Source organism: Anticarsia gemmatalis, chromosome 15, assembly GCF_050436995.1.
Source record: "Anticarsia gemmatalis isolate Benzon Research Colony breed Stoneville strain chromosome 15, ilAntGemm2 primary, whole genome shotgun sequence".
In the NCBI taxonomy this organism is placed as follows: domain Eukaryota; kingdom Metazoa; phylum Arthropoda; class Insecta; order Lepidoptera; family Erebidae; genus Anticarsia; species Anticarsia gemmatalis.
In genome coordinates, this window is record NC_134759.1 from 10,307,089 (window position 1) to 10,334,285 (window position 27,197).

General features: G+C 34.8%; 1 protein-coding gene across 3 annotated transcripts; it reads left to right on the forward strand.

The window, feature by feature from the left end:
* Nucleotides 1-1,927: 1,927 nt before the first annotated feature.
* On the forward strand, nucleotides 1,928-27,032 carry fuss (SKI family transcriptional corepressor fussel). 3 transcript variants are annotated; one of them, XM_076123599.1, is made up of 10 exons: nucleotides 1,928-2,000; nucleotides 11,236-11,326; nucleotides 11,689-11,914; nucleotides 12,166-12,307; nucleotides 12,687-12,941; nucleotides 13,329-13,501; nucleotides 13,852-13,978; nucleotides 14,648-14,810; nucleotides 24,988-25,147; nucleotides 26,169-27,032. In XM_076123599.1, exons 2-10 carry the CDS (start codon nucleotides 11,237-11,239, stop codon nucleotides 26,234-26,236), a joined length of 1,404 nt encoding a protein of 467 aa, XP_075979714.1. In that variant the 5' UTR covers nucleotides 1,928-2,000; nucleotide 11,236; the 3' UTR covers nucleotides 26,237-27,032. The 3 variants fall into 3 exon arrangements, with proteins under 3 accessions (XP_075979714.1, XP_075979715.1, XP_075979716.1); XM_076123600.1 differs by having other exon boundaries at nucleotides 24,991-25,147; XM_076123601.1 differs by having other exon boundaries at nucleotides 13,347-13,501.
* The last annotated feature ends 165 nt before the right edge of the window (nucleotides 27,033-27,197 follow it).

The following is a 27,197-nucleotide window of genomic DNA, read 5'->3' on the forward strand; positions in this document are numbered from 1 at the left end:
ATTATAAAAATAAATAAGTTTATATCATTTCTACATATATAATTTACTAAAATTAATCACTAATTTGATATACCTTACACCTACTTAATAAATAAAAACATAAACTCTTTTTACAAAACTTGCTATACTATATAACGACGAAGAAAACCCATTTAAAGTATTAGAATGAGTGACGTCAGCATCGCTGGCGTCACCCATCCCACTTTTATTTGCAGACATTACTTAATTATAACTATTCTCCTAATCGACACTTTTAGTAATTATACAAGCAAAAACTTACAGTCTCAGAATTCTCAGACAGCACAGGTCCTCACTTGTCCTTGTTACCGCTAAGAATGAATTGCAACATGGCGTGCTTCATAAGCGGAACACGTATAATTAAAAATGTTTTAAAATACAACAACGTGTTAAAACCATAAACTTTTTACATCAAAAATTCTAATCTAATTAATTAGTAATTTTAAAGCCTTTACATTAATTTTTTGCATTTAATTTATTAATTATTATCCAAATCGGATGTGTTTTTATCAAATATTAATAAGGGCGTCAATTGAATAAGGGCGTCAATTGAATAAAGACCTCAATGGTAATAAAATCCGTTTCAATGTTGTTTTAGCTAGATATCATTAAAGGTTGATAAAAACACATCGATTGATGCTAATAAATCCTAATATTAATTAACAATATTGTTTAGGTAATAAATCTTTGCACTTAAAACTAATAACAATTTGTTTGTATTTGATGGGTACAATCCAACCATCAAATACTTTCATTTTAAAGTTACAAAATCAAATAAATGAATAATAATATTTAGGCAAGACACCAAAAGCTTATATTGATGTTCAGTTTGATTTGATAAATACGAATTATTTAATTAGTTATTCTTTGCGAATAATTAGTCAACACGATGCGTCGACATATACATAAAGAAAGGTCGATGAGAACCAGTCTTTATACTCACTCGTGAGCAAACTAAACATAGATATAGTATTCTATTAAACAGTGCTGCGAACACGCTTGAATAAGACATTCTGCCATTGAAGCCTCTAAGCCTTCATAAGTCTCTCCCTCGTACGGCTCAGTTTGTAAACTGCCTGTAATTATATACGTTGGTACTTGTTAATGGGTTGCTTCATCAACAGTTTTGCTGATAACGATTTATTGTTCAACTTAGTAGAAAGCTTTGTATGTAATGTTCGCGGCTGTCGGAGATATACAAAAGAATTCAGAATACCAGTGACAGTATTATTTATTATATGAATATGATGACCGCGGTTTATGCAGCGTATAGTGGTGAAGATAAAGCTTAATTGTTTTTCGAAATAGATAAAAATAATTGATTTACAATCATAATAAATTGTCCGTACCAAAGCTCGCTACTCAGTCGTGGGACTATAACACTATGTCAAATGTACTGTCTTTGTAGTGTATACTGCTTTTATTTTTGATTTCGTTACTGAGAACTTAATCTCTTTAAAAAAATGTACTCCAAATAATATTTTAGTATATATTTCTGACAATGTGTCTACCAAAACCCTATAAGTGAAAAGACAAAACTTCAATTACATACAACACCATACATAAAACACCAAGTGTGTAAGTACAATACAATAATGAGAAAACCATCGATACATAAAATAAAAGTATCACGTGGAACATCAAAAGGCAACAATCGTAATCATGTTTTAATCGAAGCGGCCGGGCGCGAACGAATTATACGTTTTTACTCGTAATTTAAATCACAAAATTAATTCAGTCGCCCGCCTTAAATAAGTGCTGCGTCCGCCCAATCGATAAGTTGAGGGCGGGGAGGCGTTTGTGGTAAATAAGGTTTTGGGGATGCTGTGATTGGTGGGTTAGGGGTTGGGGCGGAGGCCGGCCGGGGCGTGGTGGCCATTGGCTGGGGTGTATCGCTACAGTCGGGTTTGTTCCGCCGTGTCAAGCGGTGTGCTACAAGGAACATGTTTTGATTTGTTTGTGTGATTGTGCTGCGATTGAAGGTGAGATATTATAACATATGTTTCTTAATTCACTTGTGATTTTTTAGCAATGAGAAAATTAGTTAAAACACTTTTTTCTCGTGATTTGTTTAAATATTTTGAAAGTTTTATTAGAAGTCTATGAAGTAAAGTTATTTAAAAAAAAAAGTACATGACAAATTGTGCTTTAACTTTTATTTTTATTGATTGTGAAATTTGGAAAAATATTCAAAATAGTTAAAATTCAATTAAAAGTTTGGTATGAAAAAATCTTAAAATAAAATATTCGTTTTATAAAGAAGTGTGTTCAAACCGTTCTGTTTTTTTCTTCATTAAGAATATTCCAAAAAAGTAATGAAAATATTAATATTCATACATTGCAGACTCAGTCAAATCTCGTAGCAAGCTCTACGGTACGTAGGTCTACGGCTACGACGTTAACTTGATATCGTTTTCAGTCAACCAGATAACATATGTAACTAGAACTTTTATATTTTAAAACATTCATATGCTTTTTTATAAAATGTAATCTATTGTTGAGGGAGAAGGTCATAAAAGTATGTACAACGCTGCTTTGACAAACGTATTGATCACCATCATTTTACGAAAACAGCAATGTACTGCAAAGTAGCTTGTAAGTAATTGTCAACTGAGATAAACATAACGAGATGGGCTATTATAAATTTATTTATATAAATAAAAATAAATCATTGAAATGTATGTACGCGCACAACTTTAGAACAACATCTGATTGGAAAATTGTAATTGTCAAGGAACGTTTGTACGGGATCGAAGGGATCCAAATTCCCATGGGAGTGGGATCAACGTACCATATGGCCGCTAGTTATGTTAATTCGGGTGAAGATGACTATCTTTATAAATTATTTTATTTATGTCTTGCAAAAAGGTCAAGTGTGTAATAACCGGCGGTCCTGTAAGACAAGAGTATGTATTTAAATGGAGCAAAGGAAGTTTATAAGGGTTCTACCAAGTGGCGTTCTCTGGTCTCTGCCTACCTGAATTCATGATTTAATGTATGTTTGTATGAACGTAATTTATTTAAACAATGATTTGAAAAAAAAAAGGTTCTATATCATAAATATGAGTTCTAGTATCCCTATCAATATATTAAGGGCACAGTTATTTTATTTAAAGCACTTTGATTTGTTGCCGCCGTCGCTACTATGAGTGCCCAAAATTATTATGTGGTTAAAAAAAAATCTGCTGTCACGTGTTGCATTGTTGGTTTCAAGTTCGAGGTTCTCTCAGCTTACATATTTACTTTGATTAGTTAACAGATATTTTTTCTCTATCAACTATCGATAACTGGTTAGCTATCGACAAATTTTGTGTGAGAACCGAGTGTTGCAAGAACAAATAGTTATATTTTGATAGTTTTGACTGAAGAAGATAGCTTTTCGGTTCATATTAACGAAATTATAAATGCTGAAGTGTGTTTTTATATTACTTTTACGTTAAATGTTAGCAGTAGGGTAACATAACATGGGTAGTTTTTTTATACAATATTTTACTAAGACTTTCTCAGTCTCAACTAGGCTTGAGGGTTTGACGGAGACTGTGAAATATTTGTCTGTAAAAATCCAAAATGATTTTTAGACCTAACACAATAAGGAAAAACGAACAAAATAAGTTTATGTGAGCGCGGGTAACTTAGTAAGTATTATTTATTGTATGAATATGATTTAATAAATGTAGAAAAAAATATTGGTTTATATTGAAGATGTAGTAGTGCCCAATTCTTTTGTATTCAATTGCTACGCTTTCGCTACGCCCCAATAAAACGAAAGGAAAATTAATGAATACCGTAGGCCGCTACGACGCGTAGCACTCGATTAGTGAAAACTAATGAATGGGTGTTAGAACAACTCAGAGTAGAGGCTCGTACCGTGACGTCATTAGCTTTCTTTACCATGAAAATTATTTAGTATAGAATAGTCGAAGCTTTGTGGCATTTTTATTCTTCTATTATTAATATTATCAATGCAAACGTGTGAATATGGATGTACATATATGTATATATTTTATATTTCACTTATGTTCTAATCTTTATTATAAATCTAGCTTCCGCCCGCGACTTGTCGACCGATATAGTTTTTTTATGAAGTATCATCGGATAGGTTTCAACATTTTTATGTATTTGGATTTGGTATATATAATTAACGTTACGAAATATTAAAATGGCGTGAAAGAGATAATACTTACTTCTTCATATTATCTTTCTAACTGATATTCGACCACCGCATCCAATCTATACTAATCTTATAAAGCTGAAGTGTCTGTTTGTTTGTTTGAACGCGCTCATCTCAGGAACTACTGATCCGATTTGATGAATTATTTCAGTGTTAGAAAGCCCATTTATCGAGGAAGGCTACATGCCATATATATCATCACGCTACGACCAATAAGAGCAGAGTACCAGTAAAAAATGTTACAAAAACGGGGATAAATTTAAGCATTTTATGTGGCGCAAGTGAAGTTGCGCGTGTCAGCTAGTTACATTTAAAATTAATAACTGAATAGGAGTTTATTTTAAGTTTTCTAGTATGAGAACGATACAAAGGTAAACTCTATTTCGTCACTCTCATAGCCCGGTGGGACGGGTAACCGACACGACCGGGAGAGGTCAGGCAGGGCCGACGGCTCTACATTCTCACAAAAGCACAAAGGACCTCAACTTTACACAACAGTCTTGTAATAATTATTTACCTAAATATAGAATAATACGAACATGCAGAAAAGTACAAGACACGTCATTTCACCATTTACAATTGCATGCAAATATACAAATGGCAAATTATGTACATAAAATGCAACGATGTCCCACAAAACCAGTTCAACATTGTGATAGCACTCAAACGTCAATCAAAAATATATATTTATTTGGAAAGACTCGCGCTCACAAACAAATTAAACAAAAGATTTATAAAAAGAAAAGAAAATACCATCACGTCCTCGAAAGTCATTGCTTCCGTAGATTACATTTTGAACAACACAGATAAGCGGAAGATTTAATTTTTGTCCCTCCTTAAATATACATGGGAGTGTTACATTGTTTAAAGAGGGGGTTTGGGCCCAGGGGAGGCCATAATTGAAAGACAAACAGGGGTGGACGATTCGCGACGAATTCATTATTTCCACATTAAGTTGATACCGGCTTGACGTCATGTAGATTATGTTTCCGAGATAATCGGAAACGTTGAGGTGGTTACAAACGTTGGTTTTAAGTGTTACGAGAGAGTTGTTGTCTCTTTTGTTGCTTAAAACGATTTATTAGTACCTTGTGTACAGTTTGCAGTCCTTGTTCATTGTATCATTGTAGGAGACCAAAAACATATTATTATCATAAGCGGCTCAAATAATAATCAACATTATATTATAATTATTTGGAACATTGTCTAGTTTCTCGCAACAACACACACTACTTAGCATATCCACTTATTATTTAAATAGCAATAAATACGCAGAGCGGCTATGTTTAAAATAATCAGACTTCAACAAGATATTTTCAAGAACAATCAAATAAAAAAACATTAAAAAGCTAATCTTCGTTCGCGCCAAATAAAAATCAAGTTGTCATTTTGACATTTAACTTTTAAAATGGCGTCGCTCCGCCTAACTTTCTTTTATGAGTTTTCCTTGTGGAGTTTGTTAAATTGTGTTTATAAAGCTGTTCCATTGTGAGTTCTCGTGGAGTGGATTATCGGTATGTCAATTCAATAGGTTGTTGGTACACAATTGATGAGTTTAGACGTAGCTTGCGATTGGGGGAGTTTGCGGTAATAAGACTTAGAGTTTTTTCATTGCTATTGTAATTTTTGTGTATTAGGTATATCGAATTAAACATCTTCTATTTGAAATGATGCTTAATATAAATATCGGGAATAGAATTGCTTATAAAAATAATGCTATACTTATTATGCGTATTATTTACGGGAATTATGTAATTAAAGTTCGTACTGTACTGTATGATTTTATCTAAGTGCACCGTATACACCGATGCTAAACGAAAAAAAAATACTGTTCTTAGAAGCACCTTATTTGCAATCTCAGAAACTACAACAAGCGCTTATTTTAAATATAATAAGTTCAATACAGGGGGAACAAGTTAATAAACAGTGGCTATTTTGCGTCAAGTAATTTTCATCAAATCAAGTCTACAGATGTGATTTGGCGCGCGCGGGAGATTCAATTACTTACGTAAATAAATTCAGAGACAATTTGCATGTTTATGATACAATTTACTGGAAGCCATCTTTGTTTAAACTTTCTACGTGTGGCCGTTGTTTTTAAATGATTAATTATTTCGATTTTGGCATATTTTACGTAGAATTTGTGTAATAGAAAATTGTATAAGTGTTTTTTATTTATGTTTGTTGAAAGAGCGACAGTCGCCGCGATTAATAACACGGATTAAATAAATTACAGTTAATGATTTCGAAACAAAAAATATCTTAACATTTGTTAACTACTTTTTATAATTTATGTTTATCACTTAATCGGTTACATTAGAAAATATAGAAACCATTTTATAATGATCAGAATAGCAAAACGTTACATCAAAACGAAAGCATCTTCAATTCTTCAACAAAATCACAGAACACATTCGAACTGATTGTTCAAACACTTTAATCCGAATGTTAAATATTAAACGAATTAATTCACCGAATTAACAATGGATAGCAGATTAGTTACGAATTCAATTGTGCGAAAAATCCGCCGCGGCTACGTCCCGTGTGTCAACACGGCATTGTGATAGAGAGCGGTGGAACAAACGAGGCAGGTTAGAACTTTGTGCCCGCGCCATGAGTTGTGGCGATTAAAAAAAGAAAAATTTTTTGTCTGTAGTGTGGAATAGTGTGGTGATTTCTGTGTTGTACTTGAATGTTGCTTTTAAAGGTTTTTAGGATTTAAAGGATTTAAAAAATTGTTTAATGGGAAACGTTTAACTATTAGTGCATTGGCAGTAAATGATAGTTTTATGACAGATCAGTAGTCTCTAAAATTATAGTTACGGACATTTTGATTGAAGTGCGATATGCAGTAGTTTTCTTTTCAAAGAGATCTATATTATTTTCAACATTGTATGATGTTCAAGTAGTAAAGTTAAAAGTAAAGTAATAAATACTATAGTCACTTTATCTATCAAAATTATCTGTCAAAAATGACAGACGTCAATGTGACGGCTACGCAAGCTATTTAATCAGAAAAACCAAACATTGAATTTGGAAAACCCTTACCTTTATCCACATTAAGAGAATTTAGCTTTACAAAGTGGAGCTGTTGTCTCCGCGAATTCTATGGAGTCCCGAGGCACTGGCGTGATTAAATATGAATCGACGAATTAACTCCATGTCTTTGGACCGAGACTCAATTAACTGAACAAAGTAACAGAGTAAATAACAGAGTCGAATTAATTTTACAGTATTACGGTACGTTTGCTTAAACGCCTATTGTTCTATGTACATGGGGATTATGATTATGTGTTTAGTTAAGTTATGAGTATATACTGTTATAATTTATACAGTAGGATCGATTGTGATTCTTCTATTAGGTATAGCATCATTAAAACTTTGTCTAAAAAGTCTATGTTACGCTCTGCCAATCTGCAATAGCTTTAAAGGTTTTAAAGATACGACGAATATCTCGTCTACAGTGAAATACTTAACAACAAATTTTAATGTCCCGTACCTACCAATCGAGTTATTTCTCGAGATAGCTATAATTTTAGGTTTAAAAAAAAATCCGAGATAAAGACTACCGCCATAGTGCAATAAGTATGTAGTTTCTCTTTGCAAAATTTCAACAGCTCTATATAATCCAAATTAAATCACATTTAAATAATTTAAGCTATTAAAAACCTACCCTATTTTATAAAACTGGCCGTCGTTACCGTGTCGTATTATTATGTCTTGTATAAAACGTCCCGTTGTGTGACGTATCATAAAAACTGTTTCGACCCTCGAACTAGGTAACAAACAGTGGAGCGTAACAATGGGAGCCGTTACCATCCAAATGCTGTCTTTATAAAGATTAAATAGTATTTCGTTGTACAACGGACGGATCTCAAAGGAACAACTTGTAACAAGGAGCCAGGGTTTAGTAGGGTGACGTTTCTAGTTTGTATAATTTGAGGACGAATTTTAGTCATTTTGGTACCAAATATATTTGTGAACCGAAATGATGACTGACTGAATGACTGTTTGGGCAATATACAAGCATTTTTGTTTTGTTTCACTTTGGGAATATATTGGAATTATATTTTGATGTACGATATTTTGCTTGGTGATTGTTATCTGTTTAAACTAATGCTTACTTATGCTTATAGCTTCGATTATACGGAGCTAAAACAAAATCTCGGTTTAGCTTCTGGGTACGTCACCAAATGACTGAAATTTTAAAGCAAATATCTAAAACCGTGCATCTACCTATATATCAAACAGATTTATTTTCGCTTTAATTATAGTATAAATTATAAAAGAGTAATATTTTTGCAAGCTCATTACAATAATTACCAGTCTTTTTACTTCGGCTGATTATAAATCAGGTTAAGGACGGATTTAACTAATTAAATTAAAGTATTTCATAAAGCACTAAGTTATTATCAAATGTTCATTTACATTATAATCTATTTTCATAGTATCAGAAAACAAAGCTTATTAGTCGCGGAAAACTCGGGTCCGTTAAAAACCCGTTTATAATTTCAAAGTCAAACGCTAGAAACAATAAATAACGGAACCAAGTCAAAACATTCTCACAAAAAAGCAGAACACTTGTAAGCAACAAAACAAATAGTATTTTAAAATACAATTGACGGGGTCGCCCTACAGTCCCCTACACTTGACACACACGGATTCGAGTGTCCCTTTAGTTACGGATTATCCGGAAAGTGCACAACATGTTGTCAATGCGGCTATCGGTTGTGGGTATTGTGTATACGCCGATTTATTTGGACACCCGATGATAGCCGAGTGCGGCTATTTATTGCGGTAAATATAGCCGATAATACGGTGTGTTTTGGTGAAAATTTCCACTGAATATACGGAGTAGTGGTTAAGACTATTTCGCTTCTAATCTTAATTTAAGTCTATCTTAAAAAAACAAATATATTTCTGTGATGGGCTTTGATATAAGTATATGTGTTTGTGTTTGTTACAGACAGTTAAAATAAGTAACAAGCTTTATAAACAAAGCAATATAAACTTTAGATAGAAGTAATCCCATTACACCATTCTAAGCTTCACTACGAGTGTGGAAGCAAGCAGGTGCAAAATACAAAAACCAAAAATTTTGCATATCAACAAAACGTATAATACCGACAACCGTAGCGAAAGAACAGATTTCTTGAAAAAACCGATTAGTTCCGTCACAAGTGTACACATGTGCTCATCTCTACTCGACCCATGGGGATATACCCCATAACTCTGATATCAACACCATATGGCCCCATAAGGGATTTATAATTACAAGTGAATTTTATTAAATGCATTGTCCGCGAATCAACACAATCGTTGTCAGTTGAACCGTGAAATGTAAAAAATGATTAACGTCGTGTTATCTGTTTGTTGTGGGGTGAATTTCTAACTTTGGAGTACGGAGTATCTATTGAGATGAATAAAAAACTGATCAGCGGTTTCTTTCGCGTGTTTCGAATTTTTTTTTGTAGATTTTCTATATAATATATCTATCCAGCAAGGAGAGTGGGTTTCCCTTTTTCAATATAAGCGTTATAAAACTTATAGGTGATTCTCGTCTAGTTCATTTAAAAATGATTATATTTTCAGACAAAATTCCATAGTTCTTTTGTAGCTTTTTCGTGTTTTATAACATGTTGTAATTTATTTATGTTAAACATCTATCTAAATTAGTACATCTTTGACGATAAAAACAAGTGACGTTATCGATATTCTTTCTCTACTAGGTCGGCAAAATTACCATAACAATAAAAAAAAATACTGCGTGACACAATGGAATATCAAAAATAATAACTAATCTACATTCCAAAAATCACCGCAGCATACCCTAACGAAAGTCAACATATGCGTACATTACATTAACGTGATGTCATTTCAGTTAATCAATTATTTCGGGCGCGACGTCCCTAGCAAGGACGTAGGGGTGACACAAATTAACTAATCACACCCTATAATGACTCTCCCGGTCTGTCGTGGTACCGGCCCTAGCTTGATTCCTCACGTAGGGTTGCCTTAAGTGGCGATTTGTCATTTTAAAGTGGTGACATGTTTAGTAGTTTTTTTTAAATAGGCCAATGATATTGTTTGATTCTTGTTTTGGGATTTGGCCTCGTTTTTACAATGTCAAGATTAATCTGATTAGAGTAATTGGGGTAGGTAATAAAAAATAGGCAAGATTTTGATTGAAAACGTTCAGTAATTTTTTATCAGATAATCAAGTATCAACAAAGTACAATAACACAAAACACGTTTTAGGGTTCTAGTAAGAATAAAGTATTTAAAAATAAACATGTAAAAAAATAAATAAACGACTACTTATTTTGTTTTAATATGTAGAAAAAGCAAACAGTATCCAAACTTTTTATAAGCGCAAAGTATTCGCCCTTCAATGGGCGGTGCTCCATATATTATCTCACCCTTCGCCCCTATACATCCAATTGATATTCGATACACTGAATTGACACGCAAACTGCTTATTTGTGTACAAAATGATCACTTTTGCAACAATACGATCAGTTTTGCAGCAAAATGGTCCGTTGTGTAACGATCGTGCGGTTTTATTGTGCGGCAAAAGTAAATGAAGTCATTTTATTGGTTATTTGTCACATTAATGGAAATAATGATTGGTGGTAATGATTCTGTCGGTGTGTGACGCGGTTTAATGTGCTAGCTCACTAGTGAATTTATTGAGAATGTATTAATTATTACGAACATTATGTTGTTAGTTTTATGATGTTATATTTCCCTACCATCGTTTGTTTATGCGGAGGAAAGTACGTTCTGCATTTATTGAAGCGGCTTGGACTTTTATTTTATGTAATACTATCTTTGCCTGCATTCAATTTCACCTCCTTCAGGGCGAGTTTCAAATTTTATACTTTCTACGAAATCTTCATACCAAACTTCAACTTTCTACGCTCAGTAGTATCGGCTGTGCGTTGTTCAACAGTCAGTCACTCAGTAACGGAAGAGTTTTATATACATTGATACAGCATTAGTGATGTTTCTTCTTCTCAGTTGTGGTAATTATGTTTTTGTTTTAGAATGGAAGCTACAAATTTGGCGCTCTCTCCGAGAGACTCCCTGAAACCGAGGGAACACAAATCAATGCAGTTAAATGGCAAACCAAATCAGGTCAGAAACATTTTTATCTTATTTATAGCTTCAAAATTGCACCTTTGATATGGTATAACGATAGTAGTAATAATAGAAAAGATTGAGCTGTATCCGTGCTTCGGAGTGCAACTTAAAACGTTGGTCCTTTGAATGACACCGTCTTTTGGCGCTATAACAGTGATAGAATGGCAAGAGTACAGTATACATATCTGTGTACTTTTAAACTATAAAAGAATCTAATTAAAGCTACCTACATAAATGTGTACAGTTAGCTAGTATCAGTGAAACTAGCCTAGCTTCAGCCTTTTAACATGCCGTCCAAAGCATGGAAACGCTCAGCTCAAATGACATGTTTAAAATAAAATATTCTCTCTGTTTAGGTGGGAACAGTACTACTCTACGGCGTACCAATAGTTTCTCTAGTGATCGAAGGTGTGGAGCGCCTTTGCCTCGCGCAGATATCGAACACGTTACTGAAACAGTTCTCGTACAATGAGATCCACAATCGTCGGGTAGCTCTCGGCATCACTTGTGTGCAGTGTACGCCGGTACAGTTGGAAATATTGAGGAGAGCTGGCGCCATGCCTGTGTCGTCAAGGCGATGTGGTGAGCATTCAATCTGTTCTATATCGTATAAAAATGTCTTGTATTTATTGAGCGGACAGAGAGGTCTGTAGTTAGTCAATTTTTTCGAGATTTTTAACAAGTCCAACGATCTATACTTAATAATCACTGCTACTACTTTTAAAAATATCAAGCTAAGTCGTAGTAAACAACTGATTATATTTACTACTAGTATTATTCATGTACATGGTATGTAAAAGAAAATACGATTTAAAATGTATTGTTTACTAAAGGTATGATAACACGGCGGGAGGCTGAACGTCTTTGTAAGTCATTCCTGGGTGACAACGCTCCCCCGAGGTTACCGGATGACTTTGCGTTTGCAGTTCACCACGAATGTGCCTGGGGTTGTCGAGGTGCTTTCTTACCAGCCAGGTAAGGACTGATAATAATCTCCCTCTGGCCAGAACCCGGCTGCAACAAGGAAAACATATTCAAAATCAAATGATTAACTCATTTAGGTTTACACTTTTTGTTATAATAACTCAATACTACTAGCTCTAAATAGAAGTAGAGTCTTATAAGAAGACCCAGTAAAAAACTCACGACCACTCTTTTCAATCGCTAAAAGATTTACGATAAAGATAATTATTCTTCCTCTTTTACGCCATAATATTATTTCTAAATACAGTACTGGAGATAGAACAAGCGGCTTTGAGTAAAATAAAACTTAAATTAGATTATTGAAATAGCAAATATTTGACCCAAAAAATAAACAATTTTATTTTTGTAAATAAGAGGTCTTTCATCATAGGTACAATTCGTCTCGGGCAAAATGCATCAAGTGCGCATACTGCGGGCTTTTCTTCTCGCCAAACAAATTCATATTTCACTCTCACCGGGTCGGGCCTGGTGACAAATACGTCCAACCTGACGCAGCTAACTTTAATTCATGGAGAAGACACATGAAACTCAGTGGCAGCCCACCAGAGGAGGTAGTGCACGCTTGGGAAGATGTTAAGGCTATGTTCAACGGAGGAACGAGAAAGAGGATGCTGTCTGCCGCTAGGTGAGAGCGAGATGACTATGTTTTGATGGTTGCTTTTCGTAATTTCACGTTTCAATTTCATGCAACTTACTTTTATCAGTTGAAGTTTTTAAGAGCGTTCGGTGCTTTAAATGAAATTTAAATTGTCTAGCCCTAACAAAGGTAAAATACTAATGAATACAACAATCGTTTATTCTGAAATCGGTATTAATACGATTTTCAAATTAATATTTCTAGGTGACTGTGAGGTTTTATAATTTCCACTTATGTTGCAAAGGAAGAACCTTCTTATAAATGTATCTATCTTACGCGTTAATTAGCGCCTAAAAAGCCTAAACTAATAAAAATCTAAAACTTGTAACTAATCCAAAATCTAAAGAAAAAGTTCAGCTTAAAATTGTGCTTCAGAAGAGTGCCAATTCGCAGGCCTGAGTCCGAGAGTAGCGGTGAAGCGAAGAGGCCCACGGCCAGTCCACCGAGTGCCCATGCCCCGGTGCCTCGCCTCGCCGACTATGTGTGGGGAGCTAGGCTGCCTTTACCTTACGCGATACCCTGGCTCAAGCCTACCTTGTGGACACCCGGTAAGAATATATTTTTTATATTAATAAATGGCCCGCGTAACTTCGTCAGCTGAAATTAAGTCGCGTTCATTATAAAGAGGAGTTTTACATTGCTAAACGTTCGACAGGTGTATCACTTCACTAAAGCTAGATGAGTGTCTTCGTATTCATTCTTATTCACAACAGAGATATAAATTTCGTCGACAAATTACCCCCGGTTTCTGAGGTACATTAAGCGGTAGTTCATCTATTCAATAGCGTTTAAGCTCATATAAACATGACAGGGATCAAACCCGAGACAACGTGATCAGCAGTCACGTACACCACCGAGGCAGTCTAGGAATAATATATTTTGAACATGTTTTGTTCAGGTGCACTAACGGCGTTGAGCAGCGTGAATTCGATAGAAGAGCCCCGAGCTTTCCGTCCAGTGAGGAATCATCGCCTGGATTCGCCACAGTTGTCTCCTGTCATGTCACCTCCACGGTCACCTAACAGGTATAGTACTATCTTTACAATTTGTTATTCTTGCAGATATTTTATGTGTATAGGTTTCGCCGACCAGCTTGGCACAAGTTGCTGCGATTAACAGAACGTAGACCCAGTGTAAAGGACATTCGGTTGACTGTTGTACCAATCGGGAGATCAAAGCTCAATAGCCTTCGAAATCGCGCCTTGCAATAAGGATGATGACTATTTTTATCAGGGTTCGATGCATATACATATAACAATGGATATATTATCATAACTATCCGATATTATTATTTTGATATTTCTAATAAATATCGGATATTTTTAAACCCTGTTTTTTATATGTTTTGTCCGTCTGGTAGATTAAAAAACATATCATACACGACTTTGTCATTAATCATATTATTACGGCGATACATTGAGTTGAAAAGTCGTATGACGTCACGGTATGGTAGTAAACGTGGACAACGTTACGTCATTAGCTCCCACTCCGCAACTTTAATACTTTTTACCTAAAGTACTTCATATTCTTCTTTGATAAAACAAAAATATGTGTATAATATTTTTTTACAATCTACCAGAACGAACAAAAATAGTGTAACACCTATATCGTTTCCAACCGAACCTAATAGTATTTCTCTAAGAAATCGTTCAAGTGTTTTGGCGCCATCAGTATTCAATTAAAATGATGTGCAGGTCTCGATCGCCTTTGACGTCATCGCCCCGACGCTCGCCGCTTACGAGGTCGCCGCTGCGGTCACCACCGCCGTCATCACCTGCCCGATCACCCAAGAGTGATAGAGATAGTGATGAGAGTGTAGACATCGAGACCACTGAGGAGGACCAGCCGAGGGATGTGGTGAGTACGTTTAATACTACCTGTATCATAAATCCAACGAGGAAAGACATTCTCCGCGACGTCAGAAAAAAATCGTTCTCCACTCCAGCTCGATTCTCTACTACTATTGACTACCAACAAACGGCTAGTCGTCGAAAAATTTTGTATGAAAATCTGATCAGCGCCTTTAATGGGCGTCGTTGTAACTATTTTGGCAGAAAACATTAAACGTCAAACTTTCGATCCTCGATACTACCGACAGTAGAGAATCGTGTTAATATTAGTCGTAATGTCATAATAGCCTAAAATCTTCCTCAATAAATGGTCAAATTAACATATAACAATTTAATCAGTAGTTACTGAGATCAGGGCGGTCAAACAAAAAAATCTTTCAGCTTTAAATAATTAGTAATAGATAGGAAAGTTTGTATGTACATATGTGTGAAAAATATTAACGTTCTTGAACCATCGCGGCTTGAAGTGCTGTCAAAACGACGCGACGGGTAATAAATAAGGTATCGTAAACTCTTCACCACACTATCAAAATTAGGCAGCGGTTATGGTGTATGTCTTTGAAAATTTTATGTCGATGTCGATGGATCATGTAGGCTAGGTTAATCTATGTCTTTTGTTCACCAACATATGAATATTTCATAGAATTATCAAAGTTATTAATCCTTCTTGTATTGTTAATGGTGATTGAGTTTTGATAAAATTAAAAACTATGTTCATAATCATATTAAAATGTATTACACAATATTTCACAATAATAAAGAATATTACAAGATATGGTGAAATTATCTTTATAATGAAGTGGTTCAAATACTTGAAATAGAAGTGCCAGATAAAATCAATACCACTTACCGACAAAGTAAAGCCATTACATAAAGACTACTCAATACTCAAGAAAAAAATAAGTCTAAACCTTTTATAACTTGCGTAAACGTTTCTCAAAGATGCAATTTAATAGTATTGAGTGAATCGTATTATCCACTCCACTTGGATTTTTCTGAGCTCGAACCGACTAGAACTTGGATCCAATTTAAAAAGTTCGAAGAGGAAAATTTTTCCAATCACCTTCTCGGTAAGTCAGTAATCGTTGCGATTAGTTTTTTTGTTCACCAGGTTTTGTAACTCGAGTTTGTGATCGAATCCGTGTACAGAAGTGGTTTGTAGACGAGATGAAACAGTAATTAATGGGATGTTTTGGGAAACGATCGTTTTCGTGTCGAAAATACTATACCAATTAATTACTAGGCACTTCTCGGAAAACTATGAAAATTATTAGTTATATAAATATATTTTATTTACTCGGAGTATTATAGTAGCCAAAACTATAGAATTCTGAAAAGGGGATAAAAGTTAAAATTGCGATTACGGAGCTACAGTCGGCCGACGAACAAAACTTTGAGTAATTAATGCATTGATTAATTTTAGCTGCGAAGATTAGCCATTTAATTTCAATCCGTGTCCGCTATGTTCCCGGGAGAGCGGGCGCACGGCCATTTTGTAAAATGTCCTCTATTCGAGGCTTTTGCACGTCGTAAACTGTGTAATTACTGCCGGGGCGAATTCAAATGAACTTCATTTCGGTTTTAAATAAGAGAAAATGTTTAATTTAGTACCGATCGGCTCGTTGGGACCAATTAATTGGGGATTTTCGTTTTAGTGTCCGTTCAATGCGAGTTTTTCGTTCGTTTTTACGTATTGAACGTTGAGTAAGCTTCGCTTTGGTTATAGCGACGTAATTAGTATGTGTGTTTACTTTGATGTTCTTACAAACTTTATTATTTTGCGTTCTTTATTGGTTATACCTTTCGTTTGTTCTACGCGATGTGTTATCGCAAGAGGTGGAGTTCGATTGTAGATGGGAAGTTTAATCTAAAGAATAATATGTACTCAGAGAACATCAAACTTAACGTTGCTGGGAAGTGGCTATGTGTATTTTTATATATTATTATTATTATGTGCAAATAGCCCATTCGGAAAGTTAGTAAGTAATTTATTTTTACGGTAAACTTACTCCTTCAAAAATAACCCCTGAGCTGCTGTCTAACACTATTTCTTACTACCCAGATCAGTTTTTTTTCTTAACCGAAAAGAACTGACAAAAATCTTTATAAAGAATGCGTCGTCTTTATCAAAGCTTATACTGATCGTAAATAAGTTATTTACTTGTAGTGAATGGGCATTAGGTTGTAAATAAAAGAGGCGACGGTCCTAATGATTGACGTAAACGGTAGTAATTAACGCGCCTCGAGAACCCTACCGTTAATCCCTTCAAAAGACATCATAGGGCTGCCACTATCCTACTAATATTATAAATGCAAAATATTGTCAATATGCTTGATACTTTTTCACGCAAAAACTACTGAATAGACTGATACAATTCGCTCCATAAAAAAAACGTTTTTTAATCTGAGATATTTTTTTACGTTGACCAAGTCGCGGGTCGGAGCTAGTTAAATATAAAATATAGTCTTATAATATTAGAAAACTTTCGATGTGCAAATGAAAATATGTGAGTTTCAAAGAACAAACTTATGTTCTTTGAAGCCCACAACTTTTTGAAACCTAATAATACTTTGTACGATAAAGGAACTTGCATCTGAACTTCATTTGATGTGCGTAACGTATTGAAGTTAGGTATTTAAAAAGCTTCTTTGCTTTGGCTTAAAAACCTTTTGTAATAATATTTAAACAGTTTGTTTAATCTAAAAATATACAACATCTTGACGACAGTTTAACTGTCTGACAGTTCAAGACCCAAGTAAAAAATAATTTTGAAGAAACAAAATTACAAAAATAAGTTTGTACCCGAGCGTGGCCGAACAGGAGAGCACCAAAAAACTATATTTTAAAAAGACTTTCTTTATAAATTGTCTTTTAAATAGCTAGTTCAAAAGCCGTATCAAGCATCCATTAATCTAATAACTCACGACAAATCACCCAAGTCAGAATCGGCTTATACAATAACAACAATAAAACAATTAATATAGATTGGCAAATCAGAACTGGGATTAAAATGTAATCGCTAAATCGGATCCTGGATCGGACGGACAGACTAGACTAGATGGAAAGCGGCTTACTGCTGACGCCGGGGGCTCTTCAATTATTGAACCAATCCATTGTTCGGTAAGAGCTCTTTGTGGATTGAATGATACGACAATGATTGCGGCTTAAGTGCTGGATAGATGCATTTTGATTTCGTTATGATTGAGAGAGATGCTCATGTGTAGGTATAGTAGGGACAGATATACATAGAATAATAATATATAGAATAGAAAGCGAGTTAAGTGAGTTGTAGGCGAGTTTAGTAAGTTATATACTTGCGATTCTATTACTTACGTTTTAGTAATATGAATGCAAAATACTGTCTTTCGCTCTGTTACGCTTTATAGACAGGTGGAGATTATGTATCTTTTAATTCAGGATAGGAATTTTTATTTAAATCTGAAGGACTGTTATTCCTTGAAGTTATTGTATGTGATGATAATGTATGCAAATTGTAAATATTCACAATAATATCTTGGGAGATCTTTTGATAAATTTTAAGTGTGAATAAAATGTTGTGTTCGTTAAACGAACTTTGCGACCAAATGCGGCAATCGTTTTGAGTTTGTGATACTTGACGAAATATTACATCTTCCTCTTTTAATGCCTACTTGAATGTAGTCGCGGCTAAATCGAAGAGAAATAAACGTTGTATGTGGTGGCAACCCTAGCCCGCTGTCCAAATTAGGGCGCGTACACAAACAACATCGACACTCTATCATAAGCTCTCAATATCGTGAGTCTATGTCGACGAGCTATTGAGCACCACCCTGTATTTAATTATTCGTTGCCATGGTTCGTTTTCACAAGGATGAGGATACATGCTGTATAGACAACGTTTCCAAGGAAAATATTACGTATTGTAGAGATTTTTTCAAACTTGCTTTACACGGTGTCGTAAGGTTGAAAATCACAAAAGCATTGTTTTTTTTTGTATTTTAATTGACATTAAGTCGAATTAAGTAGTATTGTATTTCTTTTTAAATAAGCAACCTGCTCTGGTTTCGTCTTGTTTAACATAGAACCTTAACAAATTATATACACTTAAACCTTACACGGGAATCGTTCTATCTATTGCTGAAAACGGCATGACTTTATCGCATACAGACAGATGCGGTGAGTAGACTTTATATTATAATAATATATTCATATTTACAGCAGGAAAAAGTACAAGTAATGTTTTTTTATAGTGTAAAATAGTGTTAAACGGATAAATAAGACTTAATTTTATTTCCCTATATTATTTCTAGTGTCTTATTGTACATAACATACTTTTTTAAACTTAACAATTGCTAAAACCATTACCAGGCTAGCAGAAAACGAAAGCGTTACCCATCACAAAGACGAATGGGCGTAATCCTCGAGGCGAACATTAAAGAAAAAAAAATCGTTGGCAACATAAATACTTTTGGCAGCCAGTTCGTTCTCTGTAACCGGATCACGTAGCTAATAGATACTTGAGGATTTGCGCGGAACGTTTCAATTGTACACTTGATGTTCGAATAAATCACTCGGTGTAAGAGAACAACTTTGTTTTAGTCACGTACATTATGTTTGGGTTCCGTTGGGGTGTGTTGGTTTTTTAGATGTATGTTTAAAGATTGGACAGCTTTGCTTTCGTGTTTCATAGATTTAGATGTGAATTAGCTTGATGTGAAGTTTCCAAAACCTTTAACAATTACGTTTATATATTTTGAAATTTGCTACAGTCAAACACTTCTTTTAAAGAAGTTGAAACACACTTAATTCGAACAAAACTTCCTAATAGCTACTCGATAGTCGATTTTCAATTGTCTTATAATAAAACCAAATATGTAGTCTTAAATCATTATAAACTCTGAATCATAAGGTTTATAAATGTGACGGTAAAATACCGTCATCAAACATCAATATCAAAATGAACAATCAAAATTATATATATGTTACTGTAAAAGCCCGAACTGTAAAGCCTAAGATTTACCTTTCGTGGTAATTTTTTTTTAAACCACCCAACAGGAGGAGCCCCGCGAAGCGGGGCTCCGGCAACATCTCGACATAATCAAGTGAATAGAGGTAAAAGTTCGAAATAAAAGAATTGTTCGAACTTTTACCATTGAGAGTTGGTAAATCTTAGGTTTTACCGGAAAATCTTAGGATTTACCACAGTTCGGTATTTTACAGTAACATATACACTTTAACATTTGCAATTGCACTCACTTGTTCGAAAATATCAATTAAGTCTTGCATCTTGCTTGAAGTATTACTAACCCTAAAATAAATATACATACAGTTATTGTTAAATTATTCGAAAGTTATAAACAATAGTAATTTTACTATATTCTTCGATAAAAACGCAGTTATAAATGTAACGGTATATACATATTTTTGCTATTGACTGTACATGTGCAAAGACTAGCTAATAGCTTACATACACAGCACATTGTCAGTAGCCAAGCGTGTAATTAACTGGCACGCGTCTAGGGGCAGACCCGGGGGACGTAGTACTGTCACTGTTACGTCTATCTGTAGCGCGATACAGGCGGTACTATCGAGAATCGAGAGTTTGACATTTAAAATGTAGTGTAAAAATTGTTTCTAGGGTGTCCGCTAGAGGCGCTGTTCAGATTACATATAAAATTTCTTGATAGCTAGCCGGTTGTCGGTAGTCGATAGTGGTAGAGGATTCCGCTACTTGTTGTTTAAACTAATTTTATCAAAGACGACATGTATAAAACGTCGTGTTAAAAATTTTGAGCAATAACAACTGTGATACGAGAAATCTAAAATTGAATTACTGATGTACCAGAAAAATATATTTTACACTGACATAGTGCAGAGAAAAACTAAATATACCGTAACAATTTTGGCAGAAATACTATTTCGTATTTGTCTCACAACTGGGCTGTGACCTTAATATCAGTGTGTGCAGCTTGTATGTATTCAGCGCATTTGCCACATGCTACCGTCAACTGACTTCTTTAGTGACCTGCTTTCAAAGCTGTTTAATACGAAACTGACCTGAGCGCATCGTTTCGCGTGAAATTTTAATAAAACATCAATAGATTAATTTTCGCCTGCAACTTCACTTGCGTGGAATTTCACCTCCTTCAGTTCATTCCAAAAATTCTCTCTTATCCTCTACACTTCCTAAGGAATCTTCATACTAAATTAAAAGATCTGCGCTTAGTATATTTCGGCTGCGCGTTGTCTGTCAGCCAGTCAGTAACAGAAGAGTTATATCTATAAATATAATAGATTAATATTTTAAAAGAAAGTTAAACTTTCTTTATTTCTGAGAATATTTTCAAGAAAAAGCAATTGATATCTGTGCAGCGTCATTGCAACGAAAGTGTGACTAACAAACTTTTGATTTTCACTACTAATATTATAGAATGATATTTCCTCGCCAAGTATGTTTGTCTGTCTGTTTGTGATATACTCCAAATCAGCGAAACGGCTTTTCTTGCAGTTTTCACCAGTAAATATCATGATTCTCCTGGACGTTTTTAGTATATAATTAAATAAGTAACTGGTTCGTAACAAAAGTATCGAATAACATTACGAAACATTAACTTATAAGTTTGTTCAACACTTAAACCAAATGACATTGTTAAACAATAGCCTTGCGTTTATTAAACTGAAACACGTTTACATACATTATTCACGTACACATTCGAATAAGTGTATAGTGAAATTATTGATACCACAATACATTAGTGACAAACTGATCCTTATCGTGATAATATTAAAAGTTTTGTTTGTTATTTTTTGTTCAATAACGCTTAATAACGTTACATTTGATTGTTTATCTTTGAAGGGTCGCTCGTGGAACTGTATTACGTACACTAATACCTATTTTAAGTCATTGCTTAAAATAGATAGAAGTGTCTCATCGTGTCATGTAGAAATATATAAATATAATTGTGTATCAAGTAGAAATCCATTCTAATATTATAAATCCGAAAGTAACTCTGTCTGTCTGTCTGTCTGCTACTCAATCACGCCTAAACTACTGAACCAATTTGCATGAAATTTGTATGGAGATATTTTGATACCCGAGATTTTTATCATCACGCTACGACCAAAAGGAGCAGAGTACCAGTAATTAATGTTACAAAAACGGGAATAATTTTCACCCATTCTCTCTTATTGGACGCAAGCGAAGTTGCACGGGTCAGCTAGTTTATATATAAATATAATATTATATATAAACTAGCTGACTATACTAGACTACCCATTACTGGGTCACTGCAAGACAAGGAGACCCTAATGGGGCTTATTTTTGAGGCCACCTTGCCGTTCAAACCCTGGTCGAAGTTTCACGTTTGAAATCTCTGATAACCTTTTTTAGATTGACTGATAATTATATTTCTAATACACACGCAACTACTCTTAATAAACGAGTTAAATATATAACATAATATTTGTTAACTGGCAATAAAACCAGATGTATTATCAACGCGCGTCGTTCGTTATTTAAATGTCGTTGTGACATTTCGATATTTTTTTTTATTTACCTCATTTGGGATTTGGCATTTTGGCCCGCACCGTTTTTATTGGTAGCCGTGTGCGGAACATTAATTTTGTTGTTTGTTCGCTCCGATGTATGCCCCCCGGTCTTTTGTCTGAGTTACGTCATTCAACAAAATGGGTTCCAGTGATTTTTTTTTCTTTTATTTCTGCAATGGGTGGTGCGAATTGTATTTTTTTTTTGTAATTTGCAACAAATTGTGGATGGAATTATTGTGTGATAATGTACTTCTCCTAAAAATAAAAACATTTTTTGTATAAAAATGATTTGATCCTTGCTTTGTTTCTTATGTAGGTTCAGATTGGCACTGATAATGTTTTATTTAAACAGACATCAAATAAATAAATCCATTCAGTAGTATTAGCGTTGAGTGACAAACATCTGGACATCTAAACTTATGATATCATTCAATAATTATAACAATAGACTTTTATTTCAAAGGCTATACAAACGTTGAAGTTAATAGTAAAGAAAAGTACTTAAAAGTGGAAGTACTTTAATAGTAGATTAAAGTATTTCCACTACAATAAGTAACAAACGGTTGTTGTAATTCGTAACGTTTTTATTTACCACGCGACGGTGGAGTTAATCGTACACGTGATATATTATTTAACTTAATAACTGAAGCATTGTGACGAAGCCGTTACGTAAATAATAACTTGGAACCGCCCATGAATACTTTATGATGTATCATAGACTGTAGTTATGTTAGAATAGAATCATATATGGAGGCATCTTTCGGTACCCGTTGGCGCGGTCATTCTATGGATGGGTGACTGCTTAGTGATCTACTCATACTATCTCTCATATACTACATACGTGTATTACTATTACTCATAGCCAGTTGCGCTCACCGATCGATAAACGATCCATCAGTTAAGCATCCGATGGCTGGATCATTCTATGGATGGGTGACTGCTTAGTTGTGATTGATCTGGGCGTCTCCATGCTTCGGAAGGCACTTAAAAGTCGGTACCGGCTGCTTTCTACTAAGATAGCAGTAGTTAAGCAAAAGGTATTTCGGGTTTTAGATGGAAATGGTTTTATTAACTTGTTGTTTAAGTAAAGATATTCATGTGTAGATTTTTCCAAACAGCAGCCTTTTTATTGCTTCGCATATAAAACAAGTGTGGATAGACGTGACGACGCTTAGTATTATTCATTTGAACACTGTCAGTTCTAAACTATTGTGTGTCTATGTATCGCGTTGCGGTAATGCGGTGGCTTTTAAATCAAACAGCAATAATTACTACAAGCTTTGTCCGTAATGTCACTATCTGTGAACTCGCAAACACACACTGATGCTCAACATTTAAGTTCTTTTCCATACTATATAATAATACTAGATTCTGTCGGATTTAGTCTGCATGAAAGGATTTCCCGGGGTTAAAAGTATCCTATGAGTAATTCAGGCTCTAAGCTAGCAGTGTGCCTAATTTCTTTCATTTCCAACATACATGTACATATTGTACATATATCACATCTATCCTTCCATCCATACTTACAAACTATCGTATTTATTATATAAGTAGGATAAGACGGGGAATCGCACCCAAGACCTCACGATTAACAGTCGAATACCCACCGCAACAAAGAGGCAGTAATACTGCAAGAGCAGTATAAGATGCAATAATAAATATAACAACAGCAATATAGCCTACGGCGTAGAAGTTCGTAGCTTGTTCGTAGACCATGCCTGGTATAAGTATAAAACTACTGCGCAGTCTTACAAATTTCTTATACAACGGGCACATATATGTCCTTTATATTATAAACTAGCGGCTGCCCGCCACGTCGTCTGCGTGGACTTTAGTTTTTCCATTTTCTATAAATGTTCTATTGCCGACCTCCTTCCGATTACCCTCTTATTTCCAGAAATTCTCTCTTAACTCTACACTTCCTAAGGAATCTTCATATCAAATTTTAACTTTCTAAGCCCAGTAGTTTCGGCTGTGCGTTGTCCATCAGTCAGTGACTCAGTAACGGAAGAGTTTCATATACATTGATTATCATTCCCTTTACGACCTTTACTTTGAGAAACGTCAGTAAAATCGCGGCGTGTATAACTGTGGTTATTAGTTAAGTGATAGCGAAGGGTTGTGTCGTGTGCCATCTGATAACTGTTAGATAAGCTCTCGTGTTGAACGAGTGCCGCGTGTCGGTGTTACACTATATACTTAATTATACCTCATGTGGTTTTAGATTATTACAAGCAATTTTAGAACAAACTATCGGATATCCGAAAAAAATAACGTTTCTTTACCGTCTTAACCCACGCTCAATTAAATTATTCGACTTATTCTCGAATTGGTGCGTTCTATATTGATAAATTTCTTGACTACTTGAAACTTTAAAAAATATGTTCAAGTCTGCCCGAATCCATAACATTCTTAATTCGTACCTCACTGGCCGGTAAACTATTTGTGGGTTGACGCGTTCATTTTAAAGATGGGTGAACGCTTGAAAGTATTAGAACTGAGCGTCTCAGTTGTTGGCAATTAAGAAAACAGTCGTCAAACCATGTCAAAGGCCTCTTGGGTGGCTTGAATAACTTTGACACGCGGTTCACCACTAACCATACGATAGATAGATAGATGAAGCCTTTTAACCTTAAGTTATTTTGTACGGTTCCAGCAGCCATGTTCGTGGCCATGCACCAGTGTGCCGACTCCCAGGCCTGAGGAGAGCTGCTGGAGCGGCCTCGTGCCCAAGGTCGAGAGAGACGATGAAGCGAGGGTCGAGCCCTGGCGTCTCCCAGATTTACGACCTTCTATCCATTATATGCATGATCGTGGTATGTATTCTTCACTATTCTTTATCATTATCGACTATCGACAACCCGCTAGCTGAATGTTGTACGAAAATTTGATAAGCGCCTCTAGCGGGAGCCGAAGGAATTAATTTTTAAGTATATTTGAAACGTCAAATTCTCTTAGTATCGAATGTAGACAAAACTCAAGCAACAAAACATCACGCGTGTAATATTGAATCAATGTAGATACTGACATTTTTTTTTGTATGAAACCATCAATTTCTTTACTGTTCTTAGTCTTTAATAGTACACAAGTAGGTACACAGTGGTTGTAAAATATACTTTGAATTTAAAATGCAGGAGTCGTTTTACAAATGTGTATGCATATTTTGCTGTTAATTGTACAATACACAACAACATCAAACAGACAATATTCGGTATTCAAGTGGTATCAATAATTAAATGTGTAGAGTATATTTACACGTGTTCGAGTCTAATTGGCCGCAATTATATTCGGATTAGATCGCTTTGAAGAGACCCAGAGGGGATCGATATTGTGTGCCCTCTTAATGATACGATTGAATTTCCACCACGGATTTTAATGGAAATACAGCCACTTTGCTTTTAATAAATATACATTATCATAAAGTGCTACACTGCATACTTACTTTAACAAATTAGTAGAAACCCTTGTAAGCAAGGATAGCAGCTAGACGCGGTAAAACAAAATCTGCTTTTGGAACATCAGTAATCCATAGGCTTATTCAGCTGACAGTCACCTGTTTAACACAGTTACTTTATTTTGAAAATGCACTGAATTATCCATTATAATCTAGGTAAATAGTACATACCTCTCTTCTAAGTTTTCGGACTTACTCAAGCATACTAAAGCAGAAGTTTTGTTACTACGACCATATGTCATGGAAATTTCTTCTTTATTGCCGTTTTGTTAATGTTAATTGTTATTAGTCACCTCAAGATTTTGCCGTGCTGTTGATAATATGGGTGCAAGCCAAACTAGGTATTAGTCTTCTAATATAAAATTTCATGTTTGTCTTTACAGATAGAGACTGCGTTGCATGCGTGGCCCCGCTGCCTCTACTTCCACCACCAGCGCCCGCGCCACATTAGCTTATATTACTCTGTCATGTAAACATTATACTTACATTTCACTGTAAAATTAACCAACCTACTGTTATGATAGGATGTTGCAGTATTCTTTATGTAAAATAGAAATGGTCCCAACTGGTCATCTATTGATCACGAATATTTAAGTCATATATGGCACTCCTTTCTTGCTGGTGACACGTAGTAAGGAAACAATAACCTTTATGCAAATAATATTAAGCCGTTTTTGTAACTATTATTTTTTTTTGTATATTCTATTTTAAAATTTTCGGTTGACGGATTTCACTTGCCACTCTTTTTGCTATTGAAAAAGGCTTTGTACATATCAATATATTTTCTTTGTTATAATGAAACAGTAATATTACATATACGTTGAATAGTTAGTGCACTCGCGGCTCGCATTATGCCCGAGAAACGCACACGCATAATGTGGGGGAGGCATTACACAGTCTTGCTTGCCAGGTTTCCCTGAACTTTGGTTTCATATGCTGCCGTGTCTCTAAATAATGCCCTTTTAATGTATATTTGTACTCTAGATGATCTCAAAAATTGTGTACAACAATTACTATAACTAGTCGAAATAGTCAATAAAGTCGATAATATGCTAATTTTGTAAATAGATTACTGTTGATTAGTACCTACTTTTAGAATTTCCGTATCACATATTGTCTTCGATGACATGTCGGTGGCGATTTGAATGGTACAATACAATAGGTATTTATAGCATTACCTCTTTACTACAATGACTATACTGAGGAACTTGCGGCATCACACAATCATAGTACGGCTTTTGACACTTACGTCATTGTTTATTCCTAAGTGTAAATAGAACCACACATAATCATTTAGTGAAATGTAACAAAAGTAAAAAAGGCATAAGTAGTTATGGTATTGTAAAATATTATATAGAATCTCGTATCACACGCAATACTTACACATATGTACCTATATGATATACCCGTAT

What these genes read in the sequence shown, in the direction of transcription:
- fuss (XM_076123599.1), top strand. Translation starts at nt 11,237, where the DNA reads ATGGAAGCTACAAATTTGGCGCTCTCTCCGAGAGACTCCCTGAAACCG. An exon ending in TAAATGGCAAACCAAATCAG is followed by an intron (nt 11,327 to 11,688) that starts GTCAGAAACATT and finishes CTCTCTGTTTAG; the next exon opens with GTGGGAACAGTACTACTCTA. An exon ending in AGGACCAGCCGAGGGATGTG is followed by an intron (nt 14,811 to 24,987) that starts GTGAGTACGTTT and finishes GTACGGTTCCAG; the next exon opens with CAGCCATGTTCGTGGCCATG.